This window comes from Acanthopagrus latus, chromosome 8 (assembly GCF_904848185.1).
Source record: "Acanthopagrus latus isolate v.2019 chromosome 8, fAcaLat1.1, whole genome shotgun sequence".
NCBI lineage: Eukaryota > Metazoa > Chordata > Actinopteri > Spariformes > Sparidae > Acanthopagrus > Acanthopagrus latus.
In genome coordinates this window covers 28930103-28954165 of record NC_051046.1, presented here as the reverse complement: position 1 = coordinate 28954165, position 24063 = coordinate 28930103, and the positions used below count along the sequence as shown (strand labels likewise).

The 24063-nt window shown below is 39.8% G+C and overlaps 1 protein-coding gene across 3 annotated transcripts in view; it reads left to right on the top strand.

Moving 5' to 3' along the window:
• The window catches only part of LOC119024923 (anoctamin-1-like), a 56964-nt gene that overhangs the window by 5263 nt on the left and 27638 nt on the right, over positions 1 to 24063 (top strand). For all 3 annotated transcript variants that reach the window (XM_037108160.1, XM_037108161.1, XM_037108159.1), the window contains exons 2-12: positions 1856 to 2248; positions 6140 to 6238; positions 8194 to 8345; positions 9169 to 9223; positions 9746 to 9794; positions 10275 to 10330; positions 13092 to 13133; positions 13759 to 13823; positions 16223 to 16357; positions 22237 to 22397; positions 23493 to 23575. In XM_037108160.1, the coding sequence (XP_036964055.1) occupies positions 1856 to 2248; positions 6140 to 6238; positions 8194 to 8345; positions 9169 to 9223; positions 9746 to 9794; positions 10275 to 10330; positions 13092 to 13133; positions 13759 to 13823; positions 16223 to 16357; positions 22237 to 22397; positions 23493 to 23575 (1290 nt within the window). The remainder of the gene's footprint in view (positions 1 to 1855; positions 2249 to 6139; positions 6239 to 8193; positions 8346 to 9168; positions 9224 to 9745; positions 9795 to 10274; positions 10331 to 13091; positions 13134 to 13758; positions 13824 to 16222; positions 16358 to 22236; positions 22398 to 23492; positions 23576 to 24063) is intronic.

Here is a 24063-nt window from a genome sequence, read left to right as displayed (position 1 = left end):
TTCTATTTCCTTTTTCATTGTGGTGTCCAACTGTGCCAAGCACGTTTGATCACCAAAGTCCAGTTTGTTTGACTATTGTAAACACTCTGTAACATACGTAAGTATGGTACACTTCCTTGACCCTGGCATGGTTGAAAGATGTGTGCTTCCCCATGGTACAGTTGCTCATGCACAGGCACAAGCGCGGATGTGCAATATGGACTTGAAGTATAATCATGCGTATTACATCACCATACAAGTAATCCAGGACTGTGAGAGGGCTGTGTATGACCAAAACAACACATAATATGTTACAAAATAGTCAGTAAAGTTTGTCACACCCTGTTTTGAATACTTCTCTCTCTGAATTTCCTGTCTGCTCACCCATGCCATGCAGCTAGCTGGTAGCTGACTGCCTGACTGTGAGCTCCCAATGAACATGGTTGATCAAGGACTTGTTAAACACACCAACATCCAGGACCGCCACTGTGATGACATGGAACATAGCACCAGTGTGATTGTCTTGCTGGATTTGCCTCCTGACAAACTGGGGCCTAATATAAGTCGGCTGGTACGACTGGTAACATCGGATGCATGACTGAAGGGGCAAGCAGGTAGCTGTCTAACAGCAGTTTGTAATAGATTCCCTGTTGTCAGACTTGCCACAGTTGGCCCAGGGAGTCTGTGTTTGGTCTGACACTGATATCAGGTAGCTGCTGTTAGTGGTAACTTTAACAACAAGGGAAGCCGTCTGTTCATGAGAAAATCACTAAAGTTCAGGCTGCAGGACATTAGACAGAAAACCAGAAAATATTGTCTACATAAAATGTAATTCAGGTTCAAACAAAAATGGAAAAGAAAGGCCCAGCCCCAGAAACACTCCAACTTCATCTTTTTGACATAAAATCTGAGCTTTGTGCCACTCACTCAACGCTTAAAGATTGTTCGACGGTGGATGACATGTTGATACTTCTTGCAACTGAATGGTCCAAGCTCCTGTTAGTAAGATTCCCAATTCATCAAATGCAGATTCTTTGGCTTTCCCCAACTCGTCAAAAACTGCTGCTTTCCTGTAGCATCCACTCAGACCTACAATCCCAAAGCATCTTACTATCTTACTAACAGGAGCTTTGAGTAAATGTGACATTTTGTTTTATAAGATGAATGGATTTTTCAATGCATATATTTTGTCATATCTTGTTAAGTAGGTGAACAGCGTAACCTCAGATATGATTTAATTTCAGTTACAACTATAACATTGTTTCTCTTTTTATCAACTTATTGTTCTTCCACAACACAGTGGAGGTCATGATTCCATCTGCATTGCTGTTGTCCTGGTAGTTGGCTGTTACAGATCTGGTCATAGGTCATATGTTATGGTTATGCAGTTATGGGTGGATTAGAATTTGGATCTATGCAGGGCTATCAAGTATAACAGTGGATAAGGCTTTAATGAATTTAAGAGCTGTTGGGTCTTGACGAGGTATGCACTGTACTGAGTGCCATTATTTTTCAGAATGCTTTTGAATAAGCAATTTTTAAACACAAGGTTACTGTCTTCTAGGTATATTCTGATGGGGTGTATAATCTGCTACTTTCTACTTTCTGTTTTTTTGGTATTCATCCACTGGCAATGTGAAAGTCAATAGCCTGTTTTAAGAATTAGATAAAATCCTACTCTTGTGTGTAATGTTGATGTAAAGTTGTTGCCAATTGCATGTAAGTGTGCCTAATTAGCATGAGTAATAGTGGCTGACATACAAAGAAGCATCACAAGTAGTCCTGGCCTTTTAAACAAATCTGCTGGAGTGTTGCCTACATGTAGTTTCCTCTGTACTTAATCATCACCCATCTCTGTCTGCCCCCATGCTGTCAGCTGCTGAAAGCTCTGACCCCAGAGGAAAGCACCCACTGCCAGCACGGCCTCTACTTCGAAGACGGTCAGCGGCGGGTTGACTATGTCCTCACCTACCCATTGAAGAAGCAGGCCGGGGGGCGCTCCTGCCGACAGTCAACGCACCTGCTCACTGAGAACGCTTTTGCCCGCAGCCTACGCCGTGGCCCCCATCACATCTCTGAGCATCTCCGACATTACACATTAAAAAGGGCAAAAGACTCATTGTCCCCACCATCATTACCAAGGGATGACGCAGAGCTGGGATGTCCAGGAGAGACGTTCGGCGGCCACGAGGATCATAAGACATTCAGGAGGGAGGAGTTTGAGGGGAAACTGAGAGAAATGGGACTGGAGCTGGAGAAAGATGAGGATGTGAGTTGACGTCTTCATTCATTTATTTTTTTCCAGAAACACTGTCAACTCTACGTAAAATATATTTTATAATAGTGTCTGTGATGTACTTTATAGACACAAAAGTCATTCCATTTACAAAGGTTTTTACAGAGTTAAGACAGTACGGACAAGCACAACATAATCAAGTAGGAAACACTATTGATGGGTGAAAAATTCTTGGAAACATTACAAAAGAAAAATTTAAAGTGAAACTCTTGGCAAAAACCAACCTAGGCTTTATTTGTGAATGTATGTGAGTTAAACTTCCGTGTAAAAGCATAATTACGACAAAGGAGGCACTTTTAAGATTTACCGTAGTTTCGTTTTGGGGCAAGCTAATTTTCAGTGGAGTGCTGGGGCACTCATACACTAGCATCAAAATCTCTATTTTTAAAACAGTAAGAGGGCTCGACACAACATGGAACTTTGCTGGTAGTCACCAGGGACTCTACACATGAACACCAGCATTAAGGACATTGTGTGTGCACAGTGTTTACTAAATAGAAGGCTTTTGAACCACTCATGTTAGCAGCTGTATCTTCAGTGCGCCGCCGTCATGGCAGACAAAAAGTGTTGATCCCGAGTGTGACCTAACAGGCGGGCTTGAGGAGCGGGCCACCATTAATCTCCTTCCTGTTAAGTTAAGTTGTAGTAAGATAGTAACAAAACTTACGGTGAATCCCTGAATATTCTGCCAGGTCATTGGCATCTACCTTCCATCTGCCGGCCTGTTTGTCTGGTCTGTCCACATTGCCTTGAAGGAGAGAGTTGATAGTTGCCCTGGTAGTGATGGACATTTAAATTTGCAATGATTTGGCCATGTCCATCTCTCACTTCTCAAAGTTTGTAAATTCTGTATTATTATGGGATTATAACAAGAGATGGTGTTATGAACATGCAACTTGTTTTACCAAGATAAAACATACGTCTTAACCCACACAATATATTTACTTCTCTACATAAAAGCGCTGCTTATGCTATTGTTGACATCACACTGTTCTCTTAACATATCACAGAGCATGTTTCTACAAGCTCTGACTGGACGTTATGAAGGCAGTGTATTTAAACTGCAAACCATGGTCCTATTCATTATCTGTTTCTCGCCTAAAATGTTTTAAGAAGCATAGTTCGGTGAATCACGGTGGTAACTGGTACGTTAGCAAAAATAGGGATGAACCAAATGCAAAACACTGCATGGTCAGTGTCAGGCAGGCTGGGTCTAAAGACAAAGAATCCAAAACGCTAACACAAAACTCAACAATAACAGATGGAGCAGGCAGAGTGAATCTGAGAAGAAAACAAGTCCAGAAAACACAACAACCAAATAAAGTGCAAAAGAAAAGAGTGCTAGGAACACAGGCAGAAACACCAGTAACTGGAGGAACACTGGAGACGCAGGCCTGACGTCGGGAAACAGAACAGACAGAATGACAAAGACAGAGGAATACAAAGAATGAAATAAACAGGAGTGAAAATCATTCGAACACAAGTGAGCAGGGAAAACAGTAAGAGAAACAGGAGACTCCTCTGGGATAGGTGAAACTAATCGGGCCATTAACAGTAACTTGCCCAAAAATGATATTTATATCCCGCCCTGTCAGGAGCATGAACAGCCCATCCCTTACCATGCGCACACTCCCCTCTGTGCAGCGATATGGTTAAAAGAAAACAGTTTGATCAAGATCACTGGAAAAAGGAAATTGCAGTTCAATCATTTTTGGAAACAAGGTGAATAATGTAATGGCAGGGAATTTTGATACAATCTTTTTCACACCATGATTGTCTGGACTGAAGTTGTTTCATAAAGCAGTTGTAGATACATATGACAGAGTCTCGGCTCTGTTTATATTTCACTGAAGTTAGCAGACATCGACTTCTGAATGTCCTCAATTTTGGAGGCAGCCAATTTCTGTAAAACTATTTGCAGGGTTGCAGCTTAGATATATCTGTGTATCAGCCATGTAAACGGGTAATCTGATATTGTGCATATGTATAATATGTCCTAGTGCCAGCATATAAATAGAAAATAAGGCTCTCCACAGCAGTAACTTGAAATGGCTGACCTGAGGTTGCCAGTACCACATAGAAGGTCTTGATTCCTATTTTCCTGAAACTGGGCACAAGGACCAACACAAAATCCCAGTGCAAACACACATATGTGATATTTGGCTATCACCAGTATCATTGTGGTGAAAGCAATTGTCTAATCTCTGTGTTTGGGTTATTCTATGCAAAATATCAGCCTTTTTACATGTAACGACAAAAAAGGGGTTAAAACAGACTGTTAGAGAGAAAAAACCGAAACAGATGAAATGGTAGGAGAACATAATCGAATTGGAAACATGTAAGGAAATTTTGTAAAATGATTTTAATGTATTTGTTTTTATATTTTTTTTCTATGTTTAGTTGTCCGCTCACAGCTTTTGCCTGTAGCTCTGTATTAAGGAACACAGGTGTCAGGGAAATAGTAATAAAGCATTTAACTAATTGTACAATAAAGATACGCATTAATAAACTAGTTTACAAATCAATTTATCACTCTAATAGACTGTCATGGGCAATTTTAATGGGCAATAAAAAGAGGAATTATAAATAGAATTTACAAATGAAATATAAATCTATCAATAAATAGTAAAAAAAAAAAAGGGATTTACAAAAACAACAGCCAATGAGGACATGTCGTGGCAACTGTAAATCAGTCACTTGCGTAGTGCAGATGAGAAGTGTTCAAACACTAAGCTCCAACACAATATTTTCTTCTAGACGTTCTTTAGTGCTTGCAAGCAAGAGTCACACACCAGCAGAGCGCAGATCTTGACTGAAGAGAGGCAGTCTTTCCTCCGCCCTTATAATAACCTGGAACAACACATTCAATTTGTAACGGTCACAAGAATACATATGATCTCCCTTCAAACACTTCTTCCCCTCCATCTCACGATACACGTGTTGTGTGCCACTTGCAAACCTGACGTCAAAACACTTCAACACAGAAGAGGCTTCACCAACCCTCTTCAGGATGAACTCCTTACCTAAGTTCCTTTCTGTTAATTTTCACAGCACATTATACCACATACAATACATGAATACATCCATTCATACTCTGCACCCACATAGGTATCACAAGACAGAACTCATGTTGGAAGCTCACCAACAATAAGATTTGACTTTACCTTAAATGATAATGTTGTATCTAATAATAAGTTTCACATGTAAACACAATGTATCATAATAAGAAGGGACATTTGAGAATTTATCTTACAGACATAATTTCAAAATACATTAATTAATTCATAAATAAATCTATTTAAAAATGCACTTTAAAAGGACAAATTAATAGCTGATTCACAAATTGAATTAAGAATAATAATTGAATAATCATTGTCTCTCCACTTAGCCTTTACGTGACACTTTGGGACTTGAGCTGGTAAAACGAGCTAAAACAATGCAAATTAGCATTGTCATCTGCAGACATATGGCATGCCTGCATGTGCATTTAAAGCAAGTGCACTGGAGACTTCCACCGTCTGAGCCGGCTAACTTCCAGTTTACACGTTGCTATCTTGAAAATGGATAAAATAATTTAATCGTACGGTACTTTTCAATTTCTTCTAAATGTAACTGGACCGAATGGCTCCAGGTGTGACAGTAAAACCTTTGAGTGTTTGTTGCACTTCTTGTTTGCATTTCAGTATAAACACTTCTCTATCATGATATGATGTGACAATTTTATTCGTGACGGAACAGAATTACTCAGTCATTTATCATATTTTTGACATGCAACAGCCTGCTCATTTTAGAAAGTTCCTGATAAAATCAAAAGACAGTGTTGCTGTGTTTAAATTGAGCCTCACTATGTTTTATGTCCCTTAGGCCAGAATTCAAGGGGTGGGCTTTGTGAAGATTCATGCTCCCTGGAACGCTCTCTGTCGAGAGGCTGAGTTAATGAAGCTGAAGATGCCCACCAAGAAGGTAAGACTCTCTGGATACTTCCAGATTGCACACTTTTCTTTGTTTGTACTGCTGCTGCCCTTACAAATGACATACTGTTGTCTGCAGTATGCATACAACTGGGACATACTACTTTGTCTTGACAGTGCGCCTTAAACTTTGACTAGCTTTCTCCTACACGGGTCACAGCCTTAGCACAACATTTTGGAGTACAAAGAACCAGATAGTGACATTTAAATGTGCTTCATCTGTCGTGGCAATGTTTGCTGTGTTTATATATGCATTACACAAGACAAATGGGACATATAGTGGGTCAGAATAGCCAGAAAAGCATGCTGACTTCAAAATTCAAAATGCCGGATATAGTAGTTCATCCAGGTAGTTTTGGCATGCCGCATTTCACATATATCATATTGGGACATACTAATACTTTTTCTGGCATGGTAAATAGTGTGGTCATATGGGTATTGGAATGCAGGGCGAGTCTCTTTCCATTCTCTGTGTATCTCTGTCTAGTTAGAAAAAATGAAGTAGCCACTTGTTGAACACAACACAATACAAGAAAACACAGTACAAGCAAAACAAAACTGTAGTCCTACCTGTATGAACGTGTACCATGTTCATCCAAAACAACTGACAACTGTATGATGATATTATTATTAGTATTAATATAATTCAAAGGAGCCTCCACTTTACTTAAGTAGGAGGCCACAATCTGAATGGCTCACTGAATCCCATGTTATCTGACCTAGCACAACTGACCTTCAATGTCTTTTTTAGAAATATATTTTCTATACGGTAGATGTGGTACAATAAAAGACACCTTATACCTCAGCCTTACATAAGGTGCCTTATTGCGCATTGTTAGACTGTTCACAACCTGCCAGGTTTGGCCCAGGTGAGACTGCCCCGCTCACCTCAACTACTATTCACCTCAACACTTCAACAACGTCCTCCCCATCCAAAGACTGATGTGTCTGTCTACACCAACATCTTTGATGAGGCTCTCTTGTGGGGAACTGTGCTGACGGGACACAGTGTTTGTCCAATGTCAGGTCTGACTGCAGGGAGGGAGGGATGGATACAGGATGGCCATTTTGATCTTATGGCCATTCCAAGATTGATGATGCCTGACACACAGACATTTCAAGGTTTTTCCCAAATAATAATGAGCAACTTTAGGTAAAAGAAACACTATATGTTTCCAGCATATTATTTGTAATCAGGTATATCCCTGCTGAGTACAGACACATACTTATTTTCATTTAAGCATCTTCAAATTTCTCAGAATTAACATTAATCAGATAAAACTGACAGATCTGCTGCCAGTGATGACTGTCATTTTATTTGGTAAAAGGGCCAATCATTGTCATTCATGAGACAGGAGTAGTGATAAGATATTTAATGCGAGACTAATGGGAGAATGTAGGACACTTTAAGGATTACCTGGTGTGATCCCATCACAAGAGTGATGCTGATTGATGTTTTCTTCACTGATGTTTTAATACCTGTAAAGCAGTATGTATTGATTAGGTTTTTTCTTGTAGTTGGTTAAATATTGTGACATGTCATATGATGTATTGAATTTCGATAACAAATCTGTTTTGCCCTTGTTGGTAGCAGGCTAATGTAATGTTGATATTATGACAGTCAAATATACATTTGTGAATTTGGGTTTCAAATTTGGGTCCGGTGATAAAAATTCTAAAACTTGTATCAATTGCATTTGAATATTGTTTTTGTGCTTATTTAAGTGACGCCATTGAGCTAAATGTTGTATTCTTCATAAGTAATCTATTGTTGTTGTCTTGCTTTGAATATTTAATGTTTTTAACACTTTTCCTGCCTTCCATTTTGAATTAGTGAAATCAAAGTTGCTGTTCTGTACCTAATTTGTGTGTGTGTGTGTGTGTGTGTGTGTGTGTGTGTGTGTGTGTGTGTGTGTGTGTGTGTGTGTGTTTCATGGGGATTTGTAGGTGTATGAAATGAAGCCGTCGAGCGGAGTTGTGGGTAAGATCAGCTCTCTGGTCAGTAAAGCTCTGGAGCCTCTCCACCCTCATGTTGAGGAACGTCAACCCAAGAATATCAAACGCCTGTCGCACACTTTTTCCAGGGAAAAACAACACCTGTAAGTAACCCTTTTACATCTGAATGGGTTTGACCCTAGTGAACGGACATGACTGTGGAGGATACATGTAGAAAAGACATTTTGTTCATTGTCTAAAAATGAAGTAGAAAAAGTGTTACCAGAGGGGTGTTTTCATACACTGTGGTTTCATTCTCTCTCTCTTGTTCGTCTCCTTACATAAACCCTTGTTACTGACGTGTGTTACTGTTACTAAGTGGGCCACTACAGACCCATACACATTACTGGCACTTTGACAGTTTTCATTTTTGCTGTACCGTGACTTTTACTTGCGTACTGGCACTTCTCACAACCTACCGGTACTGTTATGTGCCCTTTCCATATCTGCCAGGGCGAAGAGATGGCCACTGCCCGCTTCCCTCTGATACCAATATTAACCAGCCGGGCTGTGCAGACAGTGTGCACTGCTGGCAAAAAAACAAATATGAGAAATAGAACTGACTTAGTTTTTGTGTTTTGTGTTTTTTTTTTTCATTTTTAAAAGGCAGACAGACACACACAGATGTGCAAACAGACAGACACAGGCTGCAGATGGTGGAGATGTTCTCCACACAAGTCTATGATCCTTTTAACTTTATTATTGCAGACAAAGCAATGTCCTGTTCCCACCCCAGGAACACACAAAAAGGCTGTAAGTTAAATATCAGCTGTACGTGTGATTAGAAACAGAGGGGCAGAGAAATGCACTTCAGGCTAACTATTGTTGCCACGTTTATTGCTATACTGTGGTAAACATTACAATAATTGTTCTAAACTTTAACAGACCATAACAAGTGTGGATGCTTTTGTGTTTGTGTCTTCACAGGTTTGACCTGTCAGACAAAGATTACTTCTTTGACAGCAAAACCAGGAGTTCAATAGTAAGTCCACTGAAGTTTGCCTGTGACGTATCCACCAAAAGCACTCTCCCACAGAGATCACGCACAGTTCAGTGTGTAGTTCAATTTGAATAGAGACAACCGGAAGCTTGGGCTGTAGCTCAGCGGGTAGAGCAGGTCTACTAGTGATCGGAAGGTTGCTGGTTCAAATCCCGGCTCCTCAAGTGTCCTTGAGTGAGATACTGAACCCCACATTGCTCACCCTGCAACGAGTGACTTGTCCAGGGAGTACCCTGCCCTCGCCCTGAGACAAGGCTGGGATTGGCTCCAGCAGCAACACCCCGCGACCCCATGGAAAGGGATAAGTGGTTATGGACAATGATATGATATGATATGATACGACAACTGGAAGCTTGTTTCATGTCACTTTTAGTAAATGGAGATTATAGTTTTCCATTGTTATAATATATATTACTAAAAATGTGAACTATTTGTTTTCATGTATATTTTCTTCAACAACATGGTAAATGTACTTAAGTTCTTCTGTTTTCCATACCCTTTAAGGTCTATGAAATACTAAAAAGAACAAAATGCAAGGCCAAGTACAGCATGGGTAAGTTCAGATCGCTATCACTCTCCAGTGGTATCTGGATGTATTTTTAGTTAATCTCAAACAGATATGTTCATTTCATCATCCAAACTAAACTGCTGACTCAGTCATCATTCAGCACCTTCCTCTTCATATTATTCATTGGCTCCCATGACACTACGGTGTAAGGTAGCTATTGAGTGAGCAACAGTTGCAGCTGAGCTACTTACAATGTTTTTGTCCTCCTCCATTGCATGGAACAGTGGGCTTGTTGTTTTCGTCACTTTCCAAGTTGTCATTATGCCATTGAATTTGACATTTTATCACATCAAAAAAATGTCAGGTTGCAGATCTAGAAACTAGATATGAAATGAAATAATTTCATCCACCGGGCTTGGGCCTACAGGCCTCAACAACTCTACTGGGGTCACATTCACAGAGCTAGTGTATACAGATGTAGAACCCATGTGCACACCTGTATCTGTGTTTGTTTTCTCTCTGCAGGTATCACCAGTCTATTAGGTAGTGGAGTTTATACAGCAGCTTACCCTCTTCATGATGTGAGTAATACATGTCAACATGGGCATAGGAAGCATTTAAAATGTAGGTGGGACAGTCTGGCGAGGATCTGAGGGTTCCCCCCAAAAAACGTTTGACAGAGTAGATGTCATGTCCTGTGGTTCCTTTCACACAGGAAGAATGATGCTTTCATCTGGATAAACTAGCATGAGAAAAAATATGGATGCATTTGTCAAATTAACTGGGCACATATTTGAAGATATTCAAAAGCTGAAAGTACAGAAAAGTGTTTGATGACAAATGTATAATATCTTTGTGGCACAGGCCCCTGAAATCCTACATATGGATTTGAATGTGACACAATTAATCCCCAGCAATGACTTAAGGGGATTGGTGACTGTTCTTTATTAAATGAATTCATAACCTCATATTGCTATCAGGTGCCCAGATGTATTTTTTAATATATATAATCTAATGGTGATGCTGCGGATTCATTTCCAATATTTGAAGATAATAATAAAAGCTTACAGCTATAGCTCCTCCATGCCACAAAACCCTTCACAGGTTTTTTTTTTTTTTTTTTTGTTTAGTGTCCATTCTTTACTTCTTCATTTTTTTCATTTTTTTACCACCCCCCCCCAAAAAACAAAAAAAACAACCCCCCCTCCCAAAAAAAAAAAATGGAAAAATGGACAGAAAACAAGAACTCAAAATAACTTACAGCTACATTAACACATATATACAATCAAAAGAACTAGTATAATAGAATATATCAAATTTCTGAATTGCACAAATCCTTCATCACACAAATACAATCACACACTTAAGAGAGTATAATAATTTTACTACACTCTGTACAAGAAACATAAAATAAATACCAACCAACTTCTGGATATATTTTCCCCACTAACCAGTGACTTCCTGAAGTAATGTTGGTGGCAACTTCTTCCGTCACTGTCGTTTCTATGAAATACAAAGTCAGATGGTACCTGACTTGGTCTCATGGAAACCAGTTGTGTCTGAATTCTCACAGTTAGAACTGAAGGCCAGTTAGCAGGTCAGTGCACAGAGGCTCATCCTCAAGAGACGATGCAGCTCCAGGCGTTTCTAATGGAGCACAAGGGCATTAGTATACACATATTATTCACAGCATTTATAGTGGTGGAACATCACACATACCTAGTAATACCAACATTATAACTGTCTGCAAAATGCTTTGCAGGGATGCACACACACATGTGCGCAAACACGCTCACAGACATATGACAGACAAACTCACCTGAGTCTTGCTGGGGAGAAGTAGAGGTAAACTGGTCTTCATCCTCAGGATCAGACAGTTTGTGGAGACTATGTGTGTCTGAGGAGGTAGATGGCTCCTCATCCTGGCTGGTGGCAGAGGGTGCTCCACGATATTTAAAAAGTCCCCTGCATTTGTATTAAAATACATCATATAGGATCGATGCATTAATAGCACAATTAAATAAACATGTTATTAAGCATCATTTATCCAACTTTTTGAAAAAGAAACACATGACTAACACAACCCCCTTGGTTAATGGCTACTTATATACATGACACACTCCAAGTGACTCAGAAAGGTACAAAACAAAATATCAGTGCACTATGCATCTTTTGAATTAGCTTACAGAATTGATTATCCACTTTACTGAGCAGCACAGGACCTACTGCAACGTTTACCAAAGAGTATTTGAGCTAGTCATCGCTGTGATACACACATATTATTAGGGTGAAATTAATTAGACATAATGTTTGCTAGTCAGTTGGTCTGAAAATCGATGCTGTCCGCATCTACTATTATATCCAGCAGTGTAGCAAAAGGCTAACAAACATATGATTTAGCCTATGCTAATTAACGTCATTTAATTTCATTACATGCATGGTCACACTTATGAAGAGTATTTGACAGGGCTCCATACCTTTATCTTTTGCTCGTTTCTCCTCTTTTTCTTTTCTGTTTTTCCTGAACTGGGCACCTGATGGCTGTGTCCTCCTCTTATCCATTTGTTTATTTGACACTGGGGAATTAGCACATTGCCCATCCCCCAACACCATCAACCAAGAGTTAAGACTAAACCAATTCACCTTGTTTTGTAATATATTTCATTATTTAACAAAACTGCAAAAAATAACGTATGTGAAACTATAGACTTTTATTCACAATCTTATTATGACTGAAATGTGCTTTATAAGGAATTCCTGATGTGATTGACTTTATCCTACTAATTGCATTAGTTGTGCACTATTGATATGAATCCCCGGCCCCGCCCCCCTTCCCCTTCTTCCCCCCTGTGTGAGACTCTCAGCAGCAGCAGACACACCTTTAGAAAACAAAGGGCGCCCAGCCGCCCGCTGCCCACATGGCGTCATGACATCATTAAATTGACGTGTAAATGAGCAATACAGTAATTGGAGGAAATGAATGTGTGACACTTCCTGGTGCACCTGGCTCTTAATAGGACTGGGAGTTGACACTTGGATTGGTTTAAATTACGTACTACCCAAAACACACCCATGACAAATTCAGGGTCTAAATACCATCTCTTTGTGCTTCACTTTGCGTCCACATCATCTGCCGTTTAGCTAGCAAAATGGACTTGGACACGTCCAAAACGCACAAGCATGCAGCACTTTAAATTGAGCACCATAGACCTATAGGGCCCCTTGTCGCAATCAGTTGCAATTTTATTTCAGATTTCCTAAAATTTTAGATTAGAATTTCCAATTTAGATGGAAACCTAACAAGGGTGAAGAGTAACTATCTTTTTTTATTTGCTTTTTCAGGGAGATATTAATGAGGAGAGTGCAGAGCCCAATGACAGAAAGGTAAGAAAATAATTTTCTAAATATATGGATTCCAGTAATAAACACAGACTGGTGTTCTTCTTTTGCATTTGTAAAGCTTTACACACTTGGACGTGTAGAGTCACACTGAGACACACTATGAACACTAAACAATCTGACACCACTTAAAATGAAGTTTGGAATAGAAACGAACGAGGCCGGATTTGGCATGCTCGTCCTCCTCTGCCATGGCTCCACACAAAAGTCCCATCAAAAGACAAAACATGAATTGTGTGTACATCAATTAGTCCTATATTTCATTTTCGTCCACAATTATTGACAACACACAAGCCTATTTTGATCCAGACCCCCATACACCACTCCACTGTGGAAAATAATGCACCGTTTACAGCATATTCATATTGACATTAAACCAACCAGTAGAGCCAGCACTACAGTTCTACAGCTCTTCCAGCTCATTTCTCTTTGCTCTATCAACTATGCAGGGGTTAACCCGACCAACATTGTTTAGCTAACAGACAGCAACTGTCCCTCTTACAAAGGTGTGAAGCTTGTGGAACTCTCAAATTCACTTTTGATAATCAGCAGCAGGCACGATAAACTGAGACAAATGTTGTAACAAAATACTGTTTATTGTCTTCCTCAGCTTTTGTATGAGGAGTGGGCGAACTACAGTGTCTTCTACAAGTACCAGCCCATCGGACTTGTGCGGTAAGGACATGTTTCTGTAGCTATCATCACTGTACGGTACCAACTCTGATAATGAAGTAACCCCCCTCCGTCAGCCAGAACTTTAGTTTGAAGGACTGTAGTTCATCGTCAACATTTGTACATCTTATACTTGACCTTAAACAAATATGAGTTAAAAACTACCTTAATAAGTTATTCAAAAATATAATTATTATGAATTTGGCATTTCCATGTCTTAAAACAACTAGACCTCATTTTTTTCTGTCAGTTGGCTTACATTATGCCAGATGTTTCTAACAATCTTTTTGGCCGAAATGCACAAGTTTACTCAAGGTAACACTGTGTTTCATGTTGCTATTACTTTTGTGAAAATGGGAAACAACTCATTAAGTCGTTGTAGGTGCTGTGCTCATGAACGGAAACTAGGAATTATGATAGCAGTGTTATTTTTCATTTCAGATTTTGCTATAGGTCATTTCTTTAATGACCCGGAAGGCACTGTGATCTCTAGGCTGTGTGTGTTCATGTGGCGATCTCAAAGTTCTGAAGTCCTCATCATGTTAAGATGAATATTCTGAGTGTATTACAGCCAGGAGGTCAAGTGGGATGTCCTGTGGCGATATAGGTTGAGCATCTATCTATGTTTTAAGTGCATTTGTGTGACAATGAAAACACTACAAATGTCAGTGGAAGATTTGTGTCTGTAATTATTTGTATCAGATACGAAAATACAACACATACGTATGTTGATCTGCTCTTGCTGCTTATTAAAAGACAATCGTGTGGAGATGTAAAATGCCACTTTATGCACACCGGCACCCCTTTACATTGGCTTACACTGATGGTTATGTCACAGTGTGCTTTCCCTCTCTACTGGTTGGATCTACTGTCAATCGATAGGCTACAGGTCTGTAAGAAAACCAAACACTTGTCCCTCCCCTGTATGCATAAGCCTGCATTTAGCTTAGTAGTATCAAACAACATGGATCCTGCATTTTCATGTGACCTTATGATGATGATTACGATGATAACTTTTTTTGACGGCACAGGAGGCAACAATGCAACTACGGAGTTCATAACCAATGCATAGACAGTGTTTATGTTCCAAAGTAAATAAACACAACACTGTGAAGAATGTATCATCCTTTATTGCACGACCACTTGATCTTTCTGTGACAATGATTGAGGTTGGGGTGGGGCTTTAATCTCCTGTGTCCAGGTCACCACACATACCTCTTCAATTGCCTTTGCAACTTCGCATTCCAGTCCCTGCTCAGAGCACCACTGCTGCACAGTCCTCATGGAAAAGCCCCGCAGGACACCGAAGTGGTCAGTCAGTGCTGCGGCTTAATCACCACAGGACATCCCGGTCGTAATATACTCAAAATATTCATCTAAAAACATCATGAATAGTTCAGAACTTTGAAATCGCCTCACGAATGGATGTAGCCTAGAGATATGACCAAGAGTCCCAAGACCTTTTCCGTTTCCGGTTTCGTTCATATTCTGATTTTAAAGTGAAACATGGGAAAGTAGCTGTTTTCCAATTTTCATTTTTTTTTTAAGTACACAGATTGCTGTGTGAATCAAATGTTCTTTGTAGCATGGCCCCTTAACTCCTTCTGAGTGATTCTGATTGATAACAGCTGGTGACTTTTCTGGGCCTATTTTAACATGTCTTGTTTGATACAGCCATTAGACTCAGCCACAAACACTACAGTGGGAAAGTCTAAGGAGCTTAGCATTGATCTGAAAGAGCTTATTATTGATTGGAACAAGTCAGGAAAGTCACTTGGAGCCATTTCAAAGCAAGTACAGGTCCCAAGTTCAACTGTCTGTAAGTATAAATTGCATTGTACAGTTGAGTCACTGCCACAATCAGGAAGAAAACACAAACTATCACCTGCTGCTGAGAGAAAACTGGTCAGGATGGATAATGAAGACAGAGGATTATCTCCAAATTCTTCAAGAAAACCTAAAATCATCAGCCAGAAGATTAGCCCCTGGGTGCAGAAATAGCTAACTCAGGCTAGAATTGAGCTTTTGGAATGGCCTTCTTAAAGTCCTGACTGAACCCCATCAGAATATGTGGACTGTCCTGAAGAAACAAGTCTGTGCCAGGGAGACAACAAATTTAGTTGAACTCACAGACTCTGTCAAGTCGTGTTAATGTTTTTGCAACCAAGTAATTTGTGTTCCTCTCATTATAGCTCAATTAAAGAAATATATGAAAACATGTTACAGGGTCTTACCAGCAACTTAAACACGTCCTCACTGACACAATGTTTGAGCACAGGTCAAATTTAGACTTACTTTTTATTCTAGGATGAGCAAATCAGTCAGTCTAGTCTCCAGTGTCCTCTTATCAATATGGAAGTTTTGTTTGACTACATAATTCATTTTCATCTTGTGTTGTTTAGAAAGTACTTTGGTGAGAAGATTGGTCTGTACTTTGCCTGGTTGGGTCTGTACACCCAGATGCTGATTCCTGCTTCTCTAGTGGGGGTGATTGTCTTTCTGTATGGATGTGCAACAGTCGATGACAACATACCAAGGTAAACATATGCACACAAACACGCGCACATATACATTATGCACACACACACACACACACACAGAACAGACATAAAGGAAAGTCAGTGATTTAAGGTTACCCCCAGAGAAGTTGTCGTTGTTGTTTGATGGATGCCTTGTAACCGACAGATGTTGCTGGTGGGCTGTCCTACTATCACATCTGTTCCCAGATGACCTGCCCTACTGTAACTCAACTGTAGTTTAAAAAGTATGTTTTTCTCTGATCCACATAAATCATATTCTAGAACTGTATCTTGTAGCAGTATTGGGAACATTCATACATCAGCTCATGCCTTGATTACAATAGAGACTACTATGACTAAGTCACATAAACACCAACATTCCTGGCAGTGTAATAGGTCAATATTGTCGGACCCTGAATTTTGTTGTATGGCAAAATTTTGAAATAAATGGGGAAACTGATCCATCAAACCTATGGGAGATCACAAAAGCCTATCTGAGGGGCATGATGATATCCTTCTGTGCTACCAGAGAGAAGAAAATAATTAAAGAACAGAGAACACTACAATTACAGCTGCAAGGTGCTGAATCAGAGCATAAACTAACTTTGTCTAAGGAAAGCTGGGACAAAGTAGTAATTGCTCGATCTGCACTTAACACAATGCAATCCCAATGTCAGAAAAGGCTCAATTCCTACAGAAGCACAAGAGTTATTAATAAATAAATCTAACAATGCAATCTCGAAATGTAAAGATAAAAAAGGTAAATTAGTACATAAATCCTCTGAGATCGCAAATGTCTTTAAGGATTGTTTTTGTTCACGATATATAGCAGAAAATTCAGGAGAAGAGGATGGAATGAATATTTTCTTTCAAAAAACTAAGATACCTAAGGTTGGTGATTTTGAAAGGAATCTGCTTGATGTTGAAATTACATCTGAAGAGGTTGAAAGAGCTATTGCTAACTTAAAACATGGGAAAGCATGTAGTCCAGATGGCTTCCTGTCATAAGTAGGGCTGCACGATTTTGGAAAAAAAACTGACATTGCGATTTTTTTTTAACCCTGCAACATATATTGCGATATGAAAAAATACAGTGAATAGCACACTGCTGCTTGTGAACAATTGACCTGCGCTGATGTTACCTCTTTTTGTCGTACTGAGCTGAGTGGTACTGACATAAATGGTCAAACAAATTAGTTGTGTTACCTCTCCTTGTGGCAACAGATGCAAAGCACTGTCGATACAGAACGTGTTTGGTCAATATCATCCTTCTTGTAGCTGAAATAATTCCAGATAAGTGATGTTGCTTTTCTTTTTGGCACCGAGTTTGCGGCGATTTTCTCTGTTGCTCATTATTCAATGTTGTTACAAGTGACTCACTCCATGTGCAGGGGTGTGGTCTCCTTCAGCACACTGAATGAGAAATAATGTGATTGGAGGATCGCTACCCATGCAGACTCTGCATGCACAGTGTGTGCCTGTCAAGTCTTCTATTTCTTTTGTGCAGATTCCCCACTTGAAAGGGACCTGATTCATCTACCCCGAAATGATGAACTGGATTTCACTCAATGACCAAACACTTCTTTTCCATTTTTTTCCTCCTTTTATTTTGGCGGTTCACTTGATTAATTGCTTCAGCCTTTTCTTTGAAGGCATTTGAATTTTGTAGGTCTTCTGGGCCCGTATTCACAAAGAATCTTAAGGCTAAAAGTAGTTCCTAACAGGCGAATTTAGGAGCAACTCCTAAAAATAATGGGCGCGTCAGTCGTAACTTTAGGACTCCTAATTTTTGAAAATAAGAGTTATTCATGAAACATGTTACAACTAAAAGTAGTACCTAAGTCTGGGAGACCTTAGAAGTCGCTAACTCGCTAAGACCTAGTCACAGCCGAATGTTTTGGAGACACTAAATGACAGGGAATTATTAAAATGATGTCAGATGGACCGCAAAGGGATTGAAGTTGTGGTTGAGTTGGTGAGGGATGCAATAACGTTTCCAACCAACCGAAACAATCCAATAACGCCGGAGTAAAAATGTTTGGCAACACTCCAGTATTTGGCTACAGGGAGAATGCAGCTCCTCGCACAGTGCTAGTATTACCTGGGGACCTCAAGTGATTTAGAAATTATCCCACCACGTCTGTGTTGCGTGCAGCGCATTCGCACAGGATAAGCCACGTCTGTGTTTACTGACATTATCCCCCGGGTCGATCGCACCGGAGCGCTTGCTGGAGCAGCACAACGGTTAGATATGGATATTTTTAATATAATAACTGGTGAGCCTGTTGAAAGATGGAAAAATGTTCCTTACTGCATGCTGCCATGCATGTAATCCATCTAATCATCTTTTGAGATTTGGCTCTTCTGGTGAGCCCCCTGAATTTGCACCCAACGTGCTGTCAAAACTTCCATTTATAATTCCCAACGCAGCCTCCATAATGCTCGACCGGGAAAAAGGCTGAAACAAGGTGTGGAAAACATAAAAACCTTAAGAAAAACAAAAAATAACCCCAAATCACAGAGATGCCGATTCGCATGGTACTAATATTATCACATGACCTCTGTGTTTGGTGAAATATGGTAATTTGCGGTGGAATTTTTACTTTACAAATTACAGACTTGCAGATTCACACGGAATTAAGATCACAGACGACCTCTGCAATTATTACAAATTACTGGAGGTCCCCAGGTTATACTAGTCCCATGCAAATAGGGCTTTTGTCAATTGGAAAAAGTTGCATTTCGTCAATATACAAATTGTCTTTGACGCATGTTACAATATACTGGACATTGATGCGAAATGGCCCAGATCAACACACGATTCCTGAATTTTAATGGAGAGTGGTTTGATGCAGCTTTTCAAGCAAATTCCGCTTTTACTGGCAATTGACGATTTTCATCGCAATCTTCTAATTTGTAATTTTTGTCCGAAGCATTTTTGTTTTGGGGGGGTTGCACTTAATTATCCTCATAAATACATTTCTTTATCCAATATCTTGTCATAGGCTTTGCCGTAGGCTTGTAGGCTACTTCTTTATTTTCACACCATGCATTGCGTAGCCTAAATGAATTTTCAATGGGCTGCCCTGTCACTCAACAACCAATCACTGTTGTCACCGCTTCTAAGTGAGTCCTTATAAATTGATGTCATCCATAGCAGAACACTTAAAAAATTTTTTGGCGATATTTTAATTGACTGGGTCAAATAGCTTTATGCATCTTCACAAGCTGCTGTATCTGTTAATGGTTTGACTTTGGAGATATTTTCCCTAGAGAGAGGCACAAAACAAGGCTGTCCCCTGTCTCCTTTACTTTTTGCTTTGATAATAGAGCCTTTAGCTGAAACCATGAGAGCCAGTGACCAGGTGAAGGTCATTCAAACCAAAAATTTCATTATACACAGATGATATTCTTGTATTTACGAAGGATCAATCTGAACCTATACCAGCTTTGATTAAGATGATTGATGAATTAAGTAGTTTTTATGGATATAACATATAAGAGCATTTGTTTTGCTGCCTCAAAATAAATGTTTTGAAGAAAGTTAAAAAGCAGCACTATCACAATACTTACACAATACTGTGCCAATTTGATTCTGAATCTCAATTCACAACCAGTCAGATTTTTTTTGCAAGTCAATTAACCGTTATGTGTGTGCGTATTAGTCAATTTGATGATCATATTAAAACATTGTCACCCATTTTCCATCATACTGATTGCATCAGTGGTCATGATAAAACATAAAAAATGCAGTCAGCTTTTAGAAACCACCTCTTTAAAATTTTGGAAAATGGATTTTGAGTTCCTCCCAGCATTCATATACTGCTGGAAAACCATGCTATGTATAAAGCAAACAAACAAGACACTGATATTGATCTTTCAGTCTCACCTTTGTAAAGAAATCAAATGAGTGTACTTCCTGAAATCTGAGATTGTTCTTCAAGGTCATTTTAATATTAGGACTAACTAATGCACAAAATGGAGTTTGGAGCTGTTTAACAGAAGAAAATCTCAGTGGATCAGGAAAAGAGCAACAGCAAATTCAGAGAGAGGGAGACAAAGGAAATGGTTTGATGAATGAGTTGAGAAACTAAGACCTCCTCTCTGTTCTGTACCTGCCTCTCATCATCCACAGGATATTATGACACATGCTGCCGGGTCACTTTGCACTCAATGCACACACACACACACACACACACACACACACACACACACACACACACACACACACACACACACACACACACACCCTAGCCCACAGGCATACAGTTAGACAAAGCAGACCCGCAGACTGTCAGGTACAGAGTGGTCAGTGTGTTCAGCAGTGCTCAGTGTCAGAAATTCTCCAACTTCTTCTTTTTCATCTTAGAAACATTTTATGTATTTTCACACATAATGGATATAATTATGAAAGTTGGCACACGCATCTTTTCGGTCAACAGTAAACTTGAGTAGTACAGAAATAAGGAGAAACTGATACCAGTTTTGACAAGCAAGATGAGGAATTATTGTTAGTTAGTTGGAGTAACACACACAGGTCATGTTCAATTCACTGAACAAATGTTAATCAGTGCATTTAGTCATGACTGGAAAAAGTCCACCCACTAATGACAGAGGTTTGCCTCACTGCAGCATCTGGTCACTTCAGAGGGCTGTCTCTCTGTATTCTTCAAAATATGCAAACAATTCTCTGGGGATACAAAAGTCCAGGGGTACAATCCCCAGGCTGCCAACCCAATGAGGCAATTCATGCATGTGGTGTGTTTTCGAGTGATCACTGAGGTCAATTTGTGCTTGAACTCCATGAACATTTCTTCTCATTTAAAAGTTTGAACTGTTTGTGAGGAAACAGAACACAGAAACACAAAAACTGGCCAGTTCCACACTACTCAGGTAAACGTAATGTCACTCATTGACCTGGAGTTCCTTTGATAAAGGCTTGCCTTAAATGGGATTTAAAACAGAAAACTTTCCTGACATGCTAAAGGCTAAACATATGCTAAACACAATCAGTACATACTGAGTCGTCTGCAAAAGGCCAGTGGAGTTTTAGCCCAATTGCAGTCACCTTTGTGATTTAATAAAGATCTATGGTAGCTTCTGATTCTCTGGACTGGAAAACAAATAAAATAAATAAATGGGTATCGGGGGAGATTATTTAGACATAAAGTGTGACAAAGAAAAGCATTAGAGTGTAGAGTTCAGTTGTGGAAGGTGTACAGATACGTGCCATGGCCAAAAACTAGAAAGCCCAAAGACTTGTTTTTTTAACTTGTTGCCCTCCTGCTTCCACCACTGCTGAGCCAAGCTCACTGTATCTGCATCAGAACTCAGCTGTATCCGTGTGCCCTATAGGACATGCTGCTGAGCAGCACCAAGCCAACCCTGAAAGACAGAAACCTGCTCCAGGCTGTACTGAAATGCTGTAATCTGTATTGTAAGACAACAAAAGCTGGAAGTGAATTAAACCAAAAGCTGACCAATGCGGCCTGCGTCTACCTCACACCAGGGCTATCTTTGGGTTGGAAAATATGTTATTATCCTGCTGAGCCATTTTGAAAAAAATGACAGGGCTTTTCAATTAGTATTGCCAGGTGTATGCTGCCCTCTACTGACCAACTGCGGAACTCAGTACACTTCATGACTATGTGTTGTGAATTGATTTTCGTGTTGCATGGAAATTATATCACAGTTTTTCATTAGAATACATACATGAAAAGAATACTCATGATAAAGAAAAATGTATTTCACTTCTATGAAGTAAACAACTGTGAAGTGGCTCCATTACCTTACCTGCGTGTAGTATGTCACTAGCTTCTGTGTGTGTGTGTGTGTGTGTGTGTGTGTGTGTGTGTGTGTGTGTGTGTGTGTGTGTGTCTGCCTGTCACATTTTCCAGCATGGAGATCTGCCACCCAAGGAACAACATCACCATGTGTCCTCTGTGCGACAGAGTGTGCAGCTACTGGAAACTAAGTACTGCCTGTGGAACGGCGCGGGCCAGTCACCTGTTTGACAACCCAGCAACTGTTTTCTTTTCTATATTCATGGCTCTGTGGGGTGAGTGAACACATATCGACTCACTCAAAACAAATAATGAGCAAGCAGCGAAACGAACAAAAACATTCATTCAGAAAGTCTACCTCACTATTTCTCTTTTTGGAGCCTGTATTTGGTCTGCTATTGAACTGGCACATTATTGAGGGTGCAACATGTAAGAACTTTAGTTTGAATGTGAGCTTACATTATCAAAAGAATGTGAGGAAATAGCAGGTTTTATGTCAAAGATGTCTGCCAACCAGCTAGCCTCTAGCCACTTAGTGCCTTAAAAGTTAATAGCTGGATGATAAACTATACTTTTCTGGTGCTCTGACACCTCAGTCTGGGCACAGTCAGCTAATACAACACACAGAACTTATGCTAAATGCAGCTACAGTTAGCAGTTATTCTGGTGATAGGCTGCATCCTATTTGTTTGTATGGGGAATTCGACAGACGGTCTTACATATTGCTCCTTTTAACCACACCCCCCTTACTGTTATCACATTTACACATTTTCCATTCTAAAACATCATGTTTACTTGAACTGAGGTTGTTTTTACCACAGTTTCTTTCCATTTGAAGTCAGACTGGATCTGAGTGGCAGGAGTAAATGTTTTGTGGGGGATTTTAATAGAGTTGCTGGTCAGTTATTTTTCCATGATGCATTACATTTAGGGCATTTATCAGATGCTTTTGTCCAAAGCAGCTAACAGTGATTCATACACTGATGGCGGTGGTTGACATGCAAGGTGCCGACCAGCACATCAGGAGCAGTTTTGGGGTTCAGTATCTTGTCCAAGGACCCTTCAGCATGCAAACCAGGGGAATCAAACCAGCGACCCTCTGATAACAAGACGCTGGCTCTAGAGATGACATGTTTTGCATTTTCGGCCAGAGGCCGTGTTGGGTTGGATCTATAGTCATGGTCAAGTTTCATATACCTAAACAACTGTTTATTAGATGTGCCTTACCCAATTTATCTTCAACATTCATCAAACCTTGTTTTCACATATCCCCACTATATTAGATAGACAGGGAATTACTGTTTACCTAAACAAAAAGTCTTCCAACCATGTACCTATGCTGAACTCTCCTGGCCTCCTTACCCACCCAGCTGCCATGTTCATGGAGCATTGGAAGAGGAGACAGATGAGACTGAACTATGAGTGGGACCTGACTGGGTTTGAAGATGAGGAGGTGAGTGGTTCAGCAGCAGCAGCAGCAGCAGCAGCAGACAACACTGAGAATGTATGAGTGTTTTATATTATCATGACTCAGTTGATGCTGAGTTGTCTCTTATGGATTGTGCGAAGGTAAACAAGTTAGTGGTTATATCAATTCAGTTGTTCATTTGCACGCTATTCAAGTGTGCCATAAATAGTGTCTCGTGTGTGTGGTGGCCCCTTGGAGTAAAATCATGAATACTGGTGAAATGCACCCCATATCCTTACATGTCACTGATTGTAAAACACATACATTTAACTTGCAGTAGTTGATTTTTCAGCCACTTTGGGGCAGTGGAAAAATGTGAACACAGCATTGACATATCATCATTATTTAAGTGGTAAAGCAAACTTGTTGGCAGAAAGTTACTTATTTACACATCCAGCAGTTACGGAGCCAAGTTATTACTCATCATTAGTGCCCGAGCAGATCTTAACCTGTGAGCTCCCAATTGTTTTTAG